General features: G+C 48.7%; 2 protein-coding genes across 2 annotated transcripts in view; both read right to left on the reverse strand.

The window, feature by feature from the left end:
* The window catches only part of ACCS (1-aminocyclopropane-1-carboxylate synthase homolog (inactive)), a 15,015-nt gene extending 13,959 nt beyond the window's left edge, over positions 1 to 1,056 (reverse strand). The window contains exon 1 of the mRNA XM_007455831.1: positions 766 to 1,056. Within this exon, the coding sequence (XP_007455893.1) occupies positions 766 to 1,056 (291 nt within the window). The remainder of the gene's footprint in view (positions 1 to 765) is intronic.
* Positions 1,057 to 1,993: 937 nt separating this feature from the next.
* Positions 1,994 to 16,924, reverse strand: LOC103080399 (probable inactive 1-aminocyclopropane-1-carboxylate synthase-like protein 2). The gene is made up of 16 exons (XM_007455832.1): positions 16,409 to 16,924; positions 14,941 to 15,000; positions 14,419 to 14,489; positions 13,958 to 14,027; positions 13,665 to 13,731; positions 12,595 to 12,692; positions 12,262 to 12,339; positions 11,826 to 11,926; positions 10,670 to 10,759; positions 9,846 to 9,891; positions 9,605 to 9,746; positions 8,134 to 8,276; positions 7,894 to 8,047; positions 6,980 to 7,089; positions 2,411 to 2,591; positions 1,994 to 2,265 (listed from the first exon to the last, which is right to left on the reverse strand). The coding sequence occupies exons 1-16, from the start codon at positions 16,922 to 16,924 to the stop codon at positions 1,994 to 1,996; spliced, it is 2,199 nt and encodes a 732-aa protein (XP_007455894.1).
* Positions 16,925 to 18,011: the final 1,087 nt, after the last annotated feature.

Genomic DNA, 18,011 nt, shown 5'->3' on the forward strand with positions numbered 1-18,011 from the left:
TCCCTACAAGACTTATCCCAACATATTATATATATATATATGTCTGTCTCCCATACTAGACTATAAACTCCATGAGGGCAGGAACTTTATTTTTGTTCACGGCTGTAACCCTGGTATATAGAACAGTGCCAGCACCTGGTACATGCTCAACAAATAAAGATTATTAAAGGGTTACTCATGACAGCTCTCTACCCTCTGAAGGTATTACTAGTGATAAGTTATAATAATTGGGGCAGGTAACATTAATAATAATAGCAACTACCATTTATTGAATGCTGTATGTGGAAGCACTGTGCTAGTAACGTACATACCTGATCTCATTTAATTGCGACAGTTCTATAGAGGAGGTATTACTATCCCATTATACAGATGAACTGACGTTCAAAGACATTAAGTAATTAGCTCAAGAATACGCAACCCGAAAGTGAAACAGTTGCAACCTGAACCCTAGTTCTGTCCCAGATCTAAAATTGGATAGTCGATGGGCTGTGGATCAGAATCCATATAAGAACACTCCATGGTTCTTGAATTCCTCCCTCACAAATCAAGATTCCCTTAATTATAAATGGGCCATTTTCTGATTCAGGTAATATACAGGGGCCTCTCTGAGCAACATAAGACACCCTGTTGGGAGTCAGAGGGGCATAACTCCAACATGACAGTAGCAAGCTGTGTGCTGCCCTGTTGGTCAAGGTGGGGTACCCGCCCCCCCCACCCCACCTCCGTGCTCTCTTGCGTCCCAGTGGGAAGGGGGCCTTCACTCACACTGGGGTTCTCATCCTCATCATACTCATCCATGTGGTAGGTCCTGTAGCCCTCCTCTGCTGAATCCCAGAACCATTTAATGGTGCTTCCTCTAGAGGACAGGTAGGGGCTGTCGGAGAAGAACATGGCAGTGGGATCACCCACTCCATAGAGCTTCAGCGGCTTCTGGTCTGGTTTTCTGGAGCCTTCTCTTTCCAGACCATCCCCACGGTTACTGTGCAGGCCCTGTGTGGAGACTGAACCCGGAGAGGTGGTAGGTGTCCCGGAGTCCTTCTGAGGGAGTGTGAACATCTGCAGAAAGACAAAAGCACTCAGTGCCTGATCTGATCAAGGGCTTTCATAGCACCAAGCAACAAAAATGAACTGGGAGTCACGGGGCCCTCCCCCTTCTCTATCTGCCCCTTCCTTCAAGTTTATATACTCATCACTTCCTGCGTCCCTTACTAGTTGTAACCATGTGTGCAATCGCTTCAAGGCATCAACTCTGCTAAGGATCTACAGACAGGGGCTGTACTTGCTACTTTTCTACAACTTTAATAAATGGCTGCTTCAGCTTGTTTTACTTTTGTGGAAGTTTTTCATTCTGCAGCCTGAAGAGGCACCAGCTTCTTTTTCCATTCTTGCCGACGTCAATTTCAAAAAGCCAAGTTAAAATTTTCTGACTTAAAGTAGAAAGCGCCTGGAGTCCAGGGGTCTTGTGGTGACTGTTGCGAATAGGAGTAAAGGATAAAATGAGATTATCTGGTTGTTTCGAGGTGATGATGGGTGGGGCCTGAGAAGAAGGAAGTGGGGTTCCCACAAGTGCAAGTGCACGACCCTGAGCAGAGCCCAAGGCCCCACCCTCGCTCCCTCCCGAAGTGGGGGAGGCGTGGCCGCTGGGAGGGGCTGGTCTCATCCTGCGTTCAGACGTGAACTCCTCCACTTTCTAAGCCAGTGTCCTCGCGGGCACAGTGGGTGTAGCCGTAACTACCTCATAGGGTAGCAGTGAGGACATAAATATATGAGTTAGTGTAAATGGCTTAGAACAAATCCTGGCTTATGGCCAAACTTCAGTAAAATACGTTATTATAACTCCTCGCCGCTTTCCCCAGTCCAGATGCACAAGCCCCAAACACCAAATGATGGGGGACCAACCAGCGGCCCAGAAACCCAGGGGGCTCCTCGGTTAAATTTTGCTCCACTAAGTCTTTTCTGGGGTCTCCCAGAAGAGAGGAGGCTCTTTCCAGCCTCACCTCGCCCCCCCACCCCCCGCCGCCCATCCTATGCTTGGGCCCTCGGCAGGACAGAGGGGCTGAGGTGGGGTGGAGGTGGGGGCCGGCCGGGCCCCGGCTCCGCGCGCGCCGTGCGGGCGCGAAGGGCGGGCTCGGGGCGTCCAGCGGGGCGGCGGCGAGTCCAGAGCCCGAAACCCGCGCGGCCGGGCCTCGGAGACCCACGAGGGGGCGGACAGGGCGGAAGGCAGGGCGCAAGACCCCTGCAGAGCGGCGAGCGCCTCGCGGGCGCCTGCTCCCGGTCTCCGGGAGGAGGAAGTTTAAGCCTGGCCGAGGGCTTCGAGACGGAAAGACCGGGACTTCTGCAGCGAGGCCTCGAGCCCGGGCAAGGGCGACCCCGTGGGCCCCCTGTTCTGCCAGGTGTGGATTGCACCTACTTGCGGAGCTGGAGGAGCCGCCGCCGGCACTCAGGGACGCGCAGTCTGTGTCCGAATCCTCGCCCGGACTCGCTCTCCGCCGCTGTGCGCAGGGCACCCGGGCCCAGGCACTCGCACTCGGGACCGTCCACGCCGGGTCGGGCTTCCCAGAAGGTTCCGGGCACAGTTCGTCAACTCGCGCCTAAGGCCGCAGGACACCCGGGTGTAGCCTGCGCACAGGGAGCGCACACGCTGCAGCACCGTGGGGCTGGGAGGGGAAGCCGCGGAAGGGGAGGGCGCCCAGGGCCAGAGCTCCGCCTGGAAGGGACGGGCCGCCCGCTGCCACCTCCGCTCTCTGTGGCCTCAGCGCCTTCCCGCCCCGGTCTCCCCGCCCTTGGCACACGGGGGCCCCTCCCTCTGCCTCCCGGCCTTAGTGTCCCCATTTAAAGGCAGAGTCACCGAAGTTACTAGACAAATGTATCCCTGGTTGCGGCCCATGGAAAAGGCTATCCGGAGTTACATTAATTCCGATTAAGGGCATCCTGAAAACATCCTTCCCCTATGAAACCTTTTGACCTGAGTTTGTAATTTCTCCTCTTTTCGTTCTACAGAACATCTGGTGAACTCTGCCTGGGACCCTGCACATTCCGGGACTTTGGCAATGAGTTAGACCACCAAGGTCCCAGGCCCGCGCCGAGCCTTTGAGTAGGAAAAGTTTCCTTTTCTCCATGAAAAGCAATGAGCAGGATCCATCAGTACAGATCTGGCTGGGAAGACTTGACTGTCTCCGGATCACTCCACTTCTTGCCTTCGCTTTGGCCTTGCCACTAACATTGTGACCTTGAGCAGCTCTCAAGACTTTTTGGTCCTCTGTGTAAAATAAGCCAGTTCTCTCCATTTAAGTCATATCATTCTATTTAATTCAGGTAAGTAGTCTTATTGAATGCCTGTGTCGTGCAAGATCTCTGCAAAGTGCTGGGATACAGTGATGGCAAAACAAACAGCGGGCCTGCATGGTTGACTGGGAAGGCAGACATACAAATGTGCTAACTAATAAGAAAGATTACTGGGTGCCTTGGAAGCATGCTGCAGGGAGATTTAACACCACTGCCCCCTTCCCTGAGACACACACATGCATTGGCCCCATACAGGAAGCCTTACACCACATTCATTCACCCTAAACACTTAGGAAGTGATGCTTGAGTCCTAGTTAGCTAGCTGGAGTGTGGGGTGTTGGAAGCAGAAGAAAGCCTTTGATAGAGCCTTGAAGGTTAGAGTCCGTGTGGAACATTGATGAACTGCAACAAGCCTAATACCGACCACCGGAGCTTGCAGGGTTCAGGAGAAAGGTTGGAGATATGATCAGGGATCAGGTCATGAATCTTAATAAATCCTGATAAGGACTGTGAACTTCTCACTGAGGGCAATGGATATATATTGTAATATCTAGAGCAAACACTTTTTAAAAAAAAATCAAAAGGTATAATTAAGAATAAATGGGATACCAAATAATGCCTGATTAATTCAAAAGGCATGCGGGAAGGAAAAAATGAACAAAGAGCATATGGCACAAATAGAAGACCAATAGCAAGATAATTGACTTAAGTACAACCATATCAATAATTACATTAAATTAATGACCAAAGACCAGTTAAAAGATCATCAGACTGAATAAAATGGTAAGATTAAGAATATGGTGTTTCGGCTTCCCTGGTGGCGCAGTGGTTGGGAGTCCGCCTGCCGATGCAGGGGACACGGGTTCGTGCCCCTGTCCGGGAGGATCCCACATGCCGCGGAGCAGCTGGGCCCGTGAGCCATGGCCACTGAGCCTGTGCGTCCGGAGCCTGTGCTCCGCAACGGGAGAGGCCACAACAGTGAGAGGCCCGCGTACCAAAAAAAAAAAAAAATCTGACAAAAATTGAACCCTCATTCATGGTAAATCTCTCAGCAAACTAGGAATTGAAGGAAATCCTTCTATCTGGTAAAGGCAGTATGAAAAATACGTCCAGTACTTAAGAATGAGAGACAGAACCCAATCCTGCTAAGATTGAGAACAAGGCAAGAATATCCTCTCTTACTTCTTTTATTCAATATTATACTTGAGGTTCTAGGCCATGCAATTAGAACAGAAAAATAAGAGACATAAATATTGAAAAGAAAGAAGGAAAATCATCTTTATTCGCAGGCAACATGATTGTGTACATTGAAAATTCAATGAAATCCCCCTCCAAAACAACTAGGACTAATAAATGAATTTAGCAAGGTCTCAAGATACTGTCAGGAGATGGTTCTTCCCAGGTCTCTCATGTTTCTGCCTGTCTTGCAAGCAGAGACACTGACTGCCTTTGTTCTGGGCTGTATAGGATTATATATATGTGTGTAAGTAAATGCATATATGTACGTGCATACATGTACATGCATACATGTGTGTGTATATGTGTACATATATGTACAGTGACCAACCTTGGATGGTAGTGATAGTGTCTGCCTCCAGAGCAAAGGGTAGGTTTGTTTACTACTAAGTATATTAAAGATAATTTCTCCCTCAGGGCCAAAGTTCAGGCAGGTTTACTGCTCATTACAAAAGAATTAGGTTCCTTAAGCTTGGGTTATCCTCTCCTGCAACACACCCCATTGCATGTACAGGCATCACTTGGTCCCCTTCACTTTGCCCTATAGGAATCAGGGTTTGGGGAACCAAAAGCCAATACTGATTACTGCTATTGCTGTGAGTTAATAAGTTGTCCTTTGTCTCTGACCCAAGATTCTCATGCCTTCTGCCAGCATCCATGAAACCTGTTATTTTGCAAGTAAGGTAAAACCTCAGAGCCTTCAAAGTTCTTGATAGATATAAAATCAGTTGTCTCAATATACTAGCAACAAACAACTAAAAATGAAATTAATAATCTATACACTGAAAATAACATGAAAGGCATAATATAGTGATAAATTTGTAAGATGTGCCTGAGACCTGTACACTGAAATCTACAAAGACCTTGCTGAGAGAAATTAAAGACCTAAATAAATGGAGGGATATTCTGTGTTCCTGGATAGGAAAAAATTAAATTCTTCCCAGTCACCCATTTGAATCTTGAGTGGAAGAGAAGACAGCAATGGCCTATCGCTTCCATGGAAGGCATCGTATCTTCCTCCCAGGACAGCGCCCTGATGAGACTGGCTATGAGCTCCCGTAGCAGAGATGCCAAGAACATCTCTGGTTCCTATCTTCCCCCTCTCTTCTGGTCCCATGAGCTCCCTCATGCATCCAATGAATTCCCTTTCTGTGTCTGCTAGTCAAGTCGATTTCTAAAAAAACTTCTCTGGTGTAAAACATCTTGAAGAATCAGGCTACAAACCTACCCAAGAGAGGAAGGATGGTCCCAAACCCAAGTGACTGACCAAAGCCATTGGTGGGTGCTAACAGCTTTTCCATCATCTATAAAATGGTGGTAACCCCCACTCTGCCTATTTCACAGCATTGGTGCTCAGACTAAAGCTCAGATGTACAAAGGCTTTGAGAGAAATGCACAAGAGGTATGATTTGAACAGCTGGAAGCACTAGAGATGAAAATGGAAGACCTCAGGCTTATCACCAGAGATTCATTTTAAAATCCTTTCAAAAAGGCAAGAATGGAAAGAACTCATATTTGGAAGCAGAAACATTTGGAGTTATACCCCCCTCCTGCCACTTAGCCACTGGTGTATAAGGTGGGAGTGATTGGGAAAGGATCCTATGGGACGTTGCATCCAACACCTAGAAAATGCTCCACCAATTAGGCATCACGGTTTCCCTTCCTTTCTGATATGCCCCAGAAGTGTTCTTCACATATAACCTGCTTTAGAATTTAAAAACTAAATTTAATTTTTTAAAATAAATTTATTTATTTATTTTTGGCTGCGTTGGGTCTTCGTTGTGGTGCGCGGGCTTCTCAGTGCGGTGGCTTCTCTTGTTGCAGACCATGGGCTCTAGGCACGCGGGCTTCAGTAGCTGTGGCACATGGGCTCAGTAGTTGTGGCTCCTGGGCTCTAGAGCGCAGGCTCAGTAGTTGTGGTGCACGGGCTTAGTTGCTCTGCGGCATGTGGGATCTTCCTGGGCCAGGGCTCGAACCCATGTCCCCTGCATTGGCAGGCAGATTCTTAACCACTGCCCCACCAAGGAAGTCCTAAATTTAATTTTTAATTAAATTTAAATTAAGTGTAATCAAAAATTTAAAAATCATCTAGCTCTCAAAAGGTGATATGAAGCATGTGAATAAGAAACAAAACAGGCCTGGAATTTACAAGAATATGGAAGTTATTAGATACCAAATATAAAAGTAAACCCATCTAAATAGGGATCCAGAGAGCTCCCTTTATTCCTCTCTAGGCTTTCCCACCGGAATCGCCATAAAAGCATTTTGCACACACACAATGGCTAGCAAGACTAAAAAGATGTAAAGCTTCCAAAAATGACAGATGCTCAGCTTAGGGGGGCTGATGGTGGGGTCAAACGAGCTCATGCCTGGAGAAGCCCAGGTCACAGCTCCAGGTCAGTATACCAGCCTTCCAGATCCAAGGCTGACGTCAGGACTTCCTGAGAGTGAGACTGGCTGGAGCCGCTGGCTGGGAGGTAGACAATTCCTCCTTCTTGGCATCCTCCAGTTGCTTCACTCCCCAATCTTGCCCCTGCTCCACTAGCACCTGATGGAACTGCTGAATGGCTAGAGGGTCCAAATGGGGACAGAGAAAAATACTTAGTGGGTTTCATGTAGTCCCCAGATATAGCCAGGTCCTAGTAGACCACCACAGAGCCTCTCGTTCATGGATGCTGAACTTGAGCCTTCCCCTCTTTGGGATAGATTTCCAAGTCGACCTGCCACATCCCCCATGGCTCTTTTTGGCTTCATCATCACAGCCCCTGCCTGCCAGTTACCTTCATGACTCAGATCAAATCTTGTCACCTAGCCGATGGCCTTGGCCTCATCATTTTCTATCTGCCTCTAGTGGCCCTTCACTCAGTCTGTTTTCCACATTAGCCCGAAAGATATTTGTATAACACAAATGTTCTCTTATTCATTGCTACGTTCCCAGCAGGTAGAACAGTGACCTGCATGTGTTGAGATACAATAGATAAAATGAATGTCATGTTTCCATAACCTTCAGAGGAGAATCTAAACTCCACAGTATAGCATACAGGGACTTCTAGGTCATCTCCCTGTCTATCTCACCTAGTAGCCAGCAAGTCCCACATGGGCAGAGCTCCATTTCTTGAGAGCTTACAGTCCCAATGACCTGCTCAATGGCAGACACAGACCAGACACCCAAAAGGTATAATATACCTCAAATGCCTATCAGTTCCTGTTTACAAAGGAGCTTAAAGATATGAAAGTAGAAACAGAGGGCCTAGAAGGGCTGGAGCTATAGGCTGCTAAAGGCAAAAAAAGGACGACTCCGCTATTGCATCATACAGGAGTGGCTGGGGCATCTTGGAAGGATGCCAGGATTGGGAGGTCAGCCCCACTCACCGCTTCTTAGCAGGAGGGGCCTAGCTGCAAAGATGAGGCGGAACCAGCCAGGTTCCTTACACATGAAGGTCTTGCCATGGGACAAAATCAGCTTGTTGTCCAGGAAGCGGCAATGCAGGAGCAGCTCTTCCTCAAATGTGCATGGGTCCAGGTACTGGGGAGGACAGAGGGACAAAGCTGAGCTCAAAACCCATCAGGCAGATCTGCCCTTTAACACCTGTCTTCATTCCCAGAACTCACCTGTTTTAAGTTGATCCAGACATAGAGGCCAGAGCCACGATTGAGAAAAGGGACTTTCAATACCTTCAGTTTGTCAGTAATGTACCTGTGAGCCTCCTGCAGCCGGAAGCGATAAATGGGCAGGTACACATTGTCAACCCATTCTGGATGGGTGGAGGAAGAGGGCTGTCACACATCTCAGGGCTAAGATCTGCCAGAAGCTTCCTGACAAAATGCTCCCTACCTGGGCTCCATGCCTGCTGATTCTATCCAAGCCTGCCTGTATTATATTTGAGCTGACTTATACCCAACACACCCATTTCCACTAGGTAGGTGGAGACATTGGGCTTCTCAATAATTGTGTAGGAAAGTTCTGTTTGAGTTTACACCCTTGAGGCAAGAAGTTGAGGTGTCCCCTAAACGGGGTTGATGCTTCTGTTGTCAACTGGGCAAGTAGTAGGTACTCATAGCTCCCTTACTTCCTGCCTTAGACCCTAACAAATGGACGTTGAAGAACCTCGTCGTCGTGCTTGGGGATGTTCTTAGCCCAAATATCCTCAGCATTGGCAGCACTTTAGAACCACTTGGGAAGCTTTTAAAAGGCCTGATGGCCCAGGTTATATCCCCAGACATCTAAATCAAAATCTTCACGGATACAGCCTACACATCAGTATTTAAACTTCACAGGTAATTCCCATGTGCATCCAAGACCGGGAACCAGCGTTCAAGGAGCTGGGAATCTAGTTTCTACAAAACTATTAGAGGGCCTGGCACCATGCAGGGAGGCATCCAGCTGGATTTCTCCTACCTACCCCTTTCTCCACCCAAAGCTGAACGCACATTGTTTTCTAAACCAGATCATCTGATTACATTAGTTTGTTTCATTATATCTCCGCTTTTAATTTAAATCCTCCGGCCTGGCATCTGCTCTATTACAGGGAATTTGTAAAAGGGGCCCTTTATACCATGGCATAAAAGGGGGGAAATTCCCTCTGAAGCCAGCATTCACTTAAGATCCAAGGGGAAGGTGAATTCAGGTGCCATAGATGTAGCCACACCAACTTGCCCAAATGGCAGCTCTCCTTTGGCCACACTGGAAGATGAAGTTAAATCATATTCGAGGAATCAGGGTGTTCCTTTGTAATCTTTGCCTGAAGCAAGCCAGCTTTGGGGGAGGGAAAATTGACCTTCACATAAAGACTCATTTCTGAAGTTCCCACCTTTAAGTCCTAGAGTACAGTTGATGATCCCCTTTCCAAGCAGAGCACTGGCTACCAGATGGCCAGTGTTTTAGACCAGCACCTCCATCTTCTGTCTACACCCGGCTGCATCATCTGAGCTACAGCCTGCCCTCCTGTAAACTTCCTGTCCTGCCACTGTTAAACCCAAGACAGTGAACAGGGTCTCACTGTATTGAAGGCATGTCAGAGGCCCAAGCAGACCCAGGAATTCCCCGTGGCCACGAGGTCTGACCCTGAACAGGGCTCAGTACCTCTGTCCTGGAGCAGCTGACACAGCTTGTACTGGGTGACGCCAGAGATGCTGTGGAGGTAGCCAAAGGAGCTCACGGCAGAGGCCACCTCCCTGTTGCGGGTGTACAGAGTGCCAAAGTGGAAGCCAGAGATGCCGAAATCCTAGAGGAAGAGAAGTAGGGAAGGAAATACCCAGTTGGTCTGCCTTCTACTCCTGGATCGACTTCCTTCCCTACCCAAGGGCAGGCAGCTGGGACTCACCTTACTGGTGCCCCAGATCACATGGGTCTTGTTGGGGTCAGGCAAACTGGAGAGGAGAGAGTACAGTCAAGATTATGGAGAAATATTTGAAGGATGAAGACTTGGGGTCTATGAAGGGAAGGTGAAAGTGGCCTTGAGGGCCTTCCTAGACAGAAGGGCCTATGGGACCCAAAGTCAAGAAACAGCTGCCCCAGTTAAGCCAGGAAGTCAACAAAAGGTATCCTCGTGGAACCAGATGGGACAGCTCTCAAGTGCCCACTGAATGAAGTCCAGGGCCTGCAGCCTGGACTGTGGTCTTCCCACAGTTCCCACTCATGGTCTTCCCACAGCTGGTCCAAAGCCACCTTCTTGGCAGTTGGCTCCTACACAAGTGGGCCACCCCCCATTTCTAAAATGTGTTCACCTATTTCTTACTGCCCCACATTTGGTGAAGCTCTTCCTTCCTCCAGGCATGCTCTTCTCTTGCTTTGCCTGCTGGATCCTATCCTAGGGCCGAATACTACCCTCAAGAAAGTTCTGCTCTATTTCTATTCTTTCCCCGTGCCCTACTTCTCAAGAAGTTCCTACCCTGACCTTCGGGAGGGCTTCAACTTGACTTTTGACAATGCATATGCTACCTTTCCCTCAAGTTATCTCATGTACAAAATGGCGTTTAGAGAAGACACTTGGGAGGAAAGATGATGCTTTGCTCACTTTCACACTCCCAGTGGCTCTGAGCTCAGTTCCTGGCATGCAGCCGATTTTAAGTTGTTGGCCCATGGACTCACCCTGCAAAGTAGGAACTTCATGGTTCTCATTCCCAATTCCAGCCAAGACCAACTCACCTCTCCAGGCTCAGAACACTATGGAATGGGATGGCTTCATCAAACACAGACAGCATGTATATCTCATCTATCATCACATGTAGGTTGTACCTGCAGGTTGGGTGAAAGAGGGAGGACGATATCCAGGTTCTCCCCAATTGTTAGCTTGCTTCGTTTGATGGTCCTCTCTAGACACAGATCAGACACTCCTACTGCCCCAGCAGCCCATCCAACCCTTCCAGGAGGTGTGGCAACGTAGAAGAGGGTCTCTCCTTCACCAGAGAGGACCTTTCACCCTGACTTGGGGGTACTAGGAAGGAAGAGAACCCAAAAGACATGCATGAGAACATTCGACTTCACGCTTCAACCATCAAGCAGAGACTAGTGGGAAGGGACGGGGCATCCCAGAGAGGTCTCTTCTGGTACAGTCAGGAGCTGCCACCCAAGATCTGAATCAAAGAGGTTTATAAAGTAGGCTAAGTGCTCATGTGCTCCATCTCCTTTATTCTCCCAACAGCCCTTTAAAGCAGTACTGTTACCTCTATTTCACAGAAAGAAACTAAGTTTCTGAGACAGAAAGTTAATTCCCTCAGCCAGCAGATGTTAGAGCTGGAATGTAGACCTCCCCCAGCATTCATCCTCTTGTCCCTTGCTCTGCCATTAATTGGTCTGGATACGTTATGAAGTTTGAATACGGGTTTCTTCTAGATAGAAGAAGATTATCTACCCTAAGAGGGCTATTTCCAGACTTCAGAGATAACACGTTAACATGCTCTTAGAAATGAGACATGAAAATTCTACAGGGACTCATCTTCACCCCACAAGGTCTGAGAGGCTGTCTTCCTCGGCACCTCAAGCCAAGTAGTTTGGGAAATGGATGCGGGAAGAAAGTGCTTATGCTACAAGAGGTGGAAGAGCAACAGAACTATATGATGACTGTCATGTAGGTGTGTGCACGTGGACAAAGGCTAGAAAGGAAATGGCACAGCTTGAAGTAGTGAGCAGGTGGGTGCATTTTCCTTCATTTCAATTTCAGTTAGTTGTCCATAACTTCACAAAGTACACCACGCAGTAAGAATATTTAGGGTATATTATTTCTAGTTCTGACTCCTTGACTATGAGTGATTAGAACCCTTCTTATGGACTCCATCTAGTCTCAAGGGGGTAGAACTCATACTTCCTGGCAAATTCCAGATATTTCATCACTGAGTCTCGGGAGTAGAGGTCTCCCAGAGGACTCCGATGGTTGCTTAGCACAAGGCCTCTGACCTTTTTCCCCTAAAAAGGACCAAACATAACCAAGTGAACACAAGTCCTTCACATCTACGTCAAGTTCAGCCAAAGATCAGGTTAGGGCACCGAGTATCAAGCACCTAATCAAGACCTCAGTGGGCTCTCGGAAGAGCAACTATCATATTTTTGCCCACGAAGGGGATCAGGAAGGAGCTCTGGGGGCCGCCATAGCCAGGGCTATGGGGGACGTGCCCTGGGGCACTATCTCTTTTGAAGAAGGTGCCCACAGCATCTCGGTGAACAAGTTATACCAGAGTGCCCATACTCAGTCCCTTTCCGGGGTGGCAGTGCCCACCCTGAAGACCTGGTTCTCTCCTGACCTCAATCTTAGCCCCGAGCAGGGCTTGCTCCAACTTGTCCACAGTGAGCTGGAATGGATAGGCGCTCGCCTCAGTGACCTGGAAGACAAATGCGGCCTGAGAACCACCTATTTGGAAGCTTCCAAGCCTTGATTCCTCATTCCTATAAACTGTGAACAATCCTTTACCTTCATACCCAGGGCACTAGTCCCACATACCCTCTTTGCCCGACTTCTCCATCTTTCTCCCATAACTTATGTGGGAGAAAAGCAAGAACCCCCTACACCTTGGAAATGCCCCAAGATCATTCCATTACCTGGGTGGGCTGAGCAGGGGAAGGGGCCCCACACTGACCTGGCTCTCCAGTTGGACAGGAACCAGCTCAACTTTCGCATACAGGTGGGTACTAAAGATAAAGCCACCATAGGAGGGGGTGGGGACCAGAAAGGCCTCTGGAAGCAGACAGACAGAGCTGTTAGTCCAGGGTCTCCCAGTCAGAATGTGCCAGGACCCTCAGACCAGCAGCAACGCTACACTCAGAGAAGGTTAGTTGGGTAATCCCTCCTACTTAGGGATGAATGCTTTGGGGCACGGCCTCTATAAAAGTAATCCACTCTTCTAAACATTATTTGGGGAAACAAAACTCAAGTCTCTTCTTTGCAGGTACACTAGAGGAGAAAGGGAAGAATACTGCTATAAGTGACTTGGAATCCAGGGACTCAAGCCAGGCTTGCTGGCAGGTAGAACACGGGTCATCAGCAAGTCTTGTCAGCTCCGGACCGACACTGGAGGCTGAGGTCCACACACAGGGAGGGCTCTCATCTCTCTACATGGCTCAGGTCATGTGACCTTTGTGATCTCATGTGTTCTTTTCATCCCATCCATTCGGTCTCATTGATGGGCTGATCAAGGACCCACCCCTGCAAGTGAAATAGTCGTCTTGGTAACGAGTCTCCCATGCAGTAGGTTCATCAAGAAATCTGAGATTCTTATTTCAGATTGTTAAGAGGCATCGTTAAGAAGAAGACTGAGAACAAACCTCTCAAGCTTTATTTGGTCTAGAACTCAGTTTTTGATTTTGGTGTTTTTGTTTGTTTTTTGAGGAGATAGAGCATCTATAATGTCTAGTGTACTAGGGCTGTGTGGATTGGAGCTGAGACCAAAAGTCCAACTAATACTGTAATGAGTTGGTTCCCGTTGTCACCATCCCTGGGGCAGACCCCCTTGAGGACTGTCACATGTCCATATTAAATGGAAGCCCAAATCCCTCACTCCAGCACAAATAGTAGGAAGATGTTCTAATCAGTGCAGGAAGCACCCCGGTACTTTAGGGGAAAGGCCCTTCTCCGCCAAGGCCCAGTGCCCGTGTACTCATGCCCACATGCTGCTATTTCCCTGAGGGAACGCAGAGCCCACTGACTTACCACCTGGGTCACACAGAACCATGGCTAGTGCAGAGAAGACAGAGGAGCAGCCGTTTAGAACAACCACCTGAAGAAGAAACACAGAAGGCCGAAGTCGAAAACCAATCCTCACGTAAGAGGGATAGCTCCCCCGTCTCCCTCGCCCTGGGAGGACAGACATGAGGAGTCTCCTCAGCTAGGACCCATTGGCCTTCACTCTGCCCCGGCTCTGAGGGGCTCTGCTGGAAAGGCAGAGAGGCCCCCAAGAATATGGTCTTCCCCCAGGGTGGCAGGAAGGCTGGAAAGAGACTCACATTTTCTGGGTCGGGGCGGGCAGGTGCCTTGCAGTAGGAGGTCAGGAACCAGGCTGCTTCTTTCCGCAGGCTGTGGACAAGCCCAGAAAGACCTGTGGCTCCCAGGCCTGCCCGTGGGCTTTCCCCACGGTCTAGACTTGCGTCTTTTTGAAAGAGCAAAGCATCCAGCCTCAGGGTCCTTACAGGGTTAACAGGGGACTGAGGCTCTCAACTCCCCAGGCGACACGGATATTAACTGCAAGAGTTTGGACAAGAACTTGGGCCTTTTGAATTATAGGGCAGTGCTATCGCTATGATACCAGCCTGCCTCCTATGATATTCTGGGCTAGGCATTTTCTAGAAGTCACTGTCCCCCAAAAAACGTAGGCACCCAGCAGAGAATCTGGCACCTTGAGTCCTTCCCTGGATGAGGACAGGTGCCTGTGGACCAGGAGACCCCAGCTCTGTAAGGGGCTACTTACAATGGTTGCCCTCTCCAATCAGGATACTGCAGTAGGTCTTCATCAGTGTACAGCATGTCAGTCTGAGTCAACTGTTGATAAATAAAGCATGAGCCCAGCCAGACCAGGGATGCCCAAGAAGTTTCAGCCTGCTCCTAGGATGCATATGGGTGTTTGCCCTGCAACACAGGGCCTCCCAGAGAGAAATGGGCATATATGCTTCATGTTCCCTGGTGAACGGAGGCTTCAATCTTCTTGCCAAAGATTATACAAATAGCTATCCACTGGGAAGTGCCTGACAACTTCCCCAATCCTACATTTGATCCGGAGGCTCCCTTAGCAGCTTACCCATCATATATCCATCCAGAGAACACCTCCCAACACAGCCCAACCAGGAGGTTGGATGTGCTATTCTAGAAACTATTTCCCCACTCCCTTCCCCAAACTTCTAACTCTTATTCCTGTATCTACAGCATGCCAAAGAACATTCTAAGGGGCCTGGGCCTGAAGGTGGGTGCCAGCACAGGCCAGAACGTGGCTTACCTTTTCAGCCAGCAGATCAATACAGATCTTGTTCTCACTGGTACCAAGGTTGATGTAGCCCTGGAGATGGAAGGAATCTAAGGTCAGTCCTCTTGCCCTGCCCTACATGGACGCCTTTAACCAGGTCACAAGTACTTATGCTGGACGAGCCCAGATGGTGGTCTCCCTGCTCCAGGAGGCAAGGCAACCCATGTTTGACAACTTTAATATTAGATAAATTTCTACAAACCCTGAAGATCTCACAGCTTGCAAGTTTCCCTTTTTTCGAGCCATTTATTGGGTTGGCCAAAAAGTTTGTTTGGTTAATAAATATGTTGTTCAATAAAGTTCTTGGTGAAAATGAAAAGTGTCTTTTATTTTTACTTAAAACCAAATGAACTTTTTGGCCAGCCCAATAGATAATAATAGTTATATTATGTACCAGCTATCATTCATTGAGCTCCTATGTTCTAGACACTAGACTAAGTGCTTCCTGTGAATTGCCTTCATTCTCACAACTCCTGAGAATAAAGCTCTATTCTGATCTCTGCTTAAAGAGCGTGAAGCCCAGAAAGGTTGAATAAACTACTAGCCATGTGACCTTGGTGATGGGCAGAATGCCACCTGACTGGCCCCAGAGCCTGGATCCTTAGCCAGCACAGGCCCTGCGTGTATCCATCTCTGCTATTTCCACTTCCATGGAAGGGCCCTTCAAGTTACTGGAAGAGGTATGACCCCTCAGAGGCCAGTGGGGATACCTGACTCACTTGGCCCCCAGAAAAGCAGACGGCCACCAGCCACACGTCACTTAGATGGGAACAGAAGGAAAGGTGTGGCTCGTGTGGTCCTCCGCCCTCTGGCTGGAGAGCTGCTGTGAACCTCCCTTGCTGGGAGCCTCTTCCTGCTCCCACCACCATTAGGATAACATCCTAACAGCTCACAATGGCCTGATCCCATCCATACCTCTGTCACACCGCTCACTGTCCCTTCTCAAGCCACATGGGCCTCCTTGTCCAATCACTCCAAGCCCTTCCCACCTTAAAGCTTTCACACATGCTGTTCCTCTTGCCTGGAGGACCCCCACCCCGACTCCCACCACATGGCTGGCTTATTCAACCTTTAAAACATCCTCCCTGACCACCCAAAGCAGGCATCCCCTTAGCGCTCTTGCAAACATTATTCACATTCATTTCCCCAATGGCCGACGATATCCATCACCAGACTGAGTTCCATGAGGGTAGGTTCACTTACCACAGTGACCAGAGTGACTCCTAGTGGGTAAGAGCTGAGACAGGAGGGGAAACCAGACCCAGCTTGTCAACTTTCTTGGCCACATCACCTTACTTCCGTGTCCATCCCCTTACCTATAGAAGAAAATAGTGCCTACTTCATGGGGCTGGAAGAGTCAGTGAGAGTGCACAGTACTTGGCACAGGACTCAGTAAATCCTAGTGATGGGGCCCCTAGAGTATGTCCCCCCCCACCCTCACCAGGATGTTCTTGTCCTTGTGGTATTTGTTTCCTTGGTAGGTGTTGTAGTCCTGGAAGCTGGAGTGGTATAAGGCAGAGATGTCAGTCCCACGGTTGGACAGGTCATAGCTGATAAATGTATCTTCAAAGTCACTCCATTGGTAAAACGTCTGGCAAGTCTGCCTGGATGATTGGGCCTGCTGCCCACCTCCGACATCGACCCTAGAATCCATGGAAGCGTCAGGCGGTTGGAAGCTCCGGTCACCTGTGGCCCCAGACTGCAGGTAGTGGAGCATCTGGAACATTAAGTGACCCAGGAAGGCCTCCTGGTCCCTGACGGCCTGATTGTGCCTCTGCTTCTCCAGCGCCAGGTCCTGCTGCTGGTGCCTGGTCATCAGCTGCGTGATGTTATCCTCCACGGTCTGCCGCAAGGACAGCACCATCTCCATCAGCTGGGTGTGGATGCTACGGTTTCTGAGGGCCTGGTCCCTCATCTGGCCATAGGGCATGGAGGGCATGTCTGATGGGCCACTCATACTCTGGGTATTCCTATTGGCCTCGGCAGGCTGGCTGGAACCTGCAGAGAAAGAGAGTCCCTGCACTGCAGCAAAGGTCTGGGCCTGATCTCAGGCTGGTCACTAGTTCCTCCTACCTCTACACCTTGGTTGTAGGCCCAAATGAATTCAGGAAGAGTTACCTGCTCATTCAAGGGCAATGCCTAAGTGGCCCCAAGCCCAGATATTGGAGCACTGTACATAAATGTCATTCACATATGTTCTGGGGAAGAGCCTTAGGGACCACTTAGAGAAAAAGGGGAAACTGAACAGGTAGGCTGTGGATTCTTCAACCAGAGCAATTCCTGCTCTGCAGAGTTCTAAGTAAGAAAAGGGATTCTGCTGCTAAAAACAAAAACACCAAACCAAACCGCTGAATAAGTCATTCTGCTGGAATAGGGGTAAGTAAACTACTGCCCAAGGGCCAAACCAGCCTTCCGTTTGTTTTTGTAAATAAGGTTTTATTGGAACACAGTTGTGCTTGCTTGTTTATATATTATCTATGGCTGCTTTTGTACTTTAATGGCAGAGTTGAATAGTTGTGACACAGACCACATGGCTCACAAGGACTAATATATTTACTATCTGGCCTGTTACAGAAAACATTTGCCAGCTATTGTTCTAGAACGTCAGCCCTTCTTTTTGCCATTTTCCCCAAGTTGGCTGTACCAGATGTCCAAAGCTCCTACTTTGTGTTACTTCCTGTAAATGCCTTCAACCTGCTCCCGGTGACAGCTGCCTTGGACTTCCATCACCAGGAACCATGGTCGAGATACATGGTTCTCGAACTTTAAAGTCCACCAGAATCACTTAGAAGGTTTGTGAGGACACAAATGGCTAGTCCTCATCACTGTACTTTGTTTCAGGAGGTCTGGGGTGGGGCCTAAGAATCTGCAGTTCTAACGAAGTTCCTAGGACTATACTTTCCGAACCTCTAACTATTCAGACCAACCTTCTGTCTGAAAAGAAGCCAAAATGCTGGATAAGACTTGAGAAACACCTTTATAAAGCCTCAAAGAGTAAAAAAGAAAAAAAAGAAAAAGAAAAAAAAAATCAGATATTAAGAAGC

Source organism: Lipotes vexillifer, unplaced genomic scaffold (genome assembly GCF_000442215.2).
Source record: "Lipotes vexillifer unplaced genomic scaffold, Lipotes_vexillifer_v1.1 scaffold977, whole genome shotgun sequence".
NCBI classification, from domain to species: domain Eukaryota; kingdom Metazoa; phylum Chordata; class Mammalia; order Artiodactyla; family Lipotidae; genus Lipotes; species Lipotes vexillifer.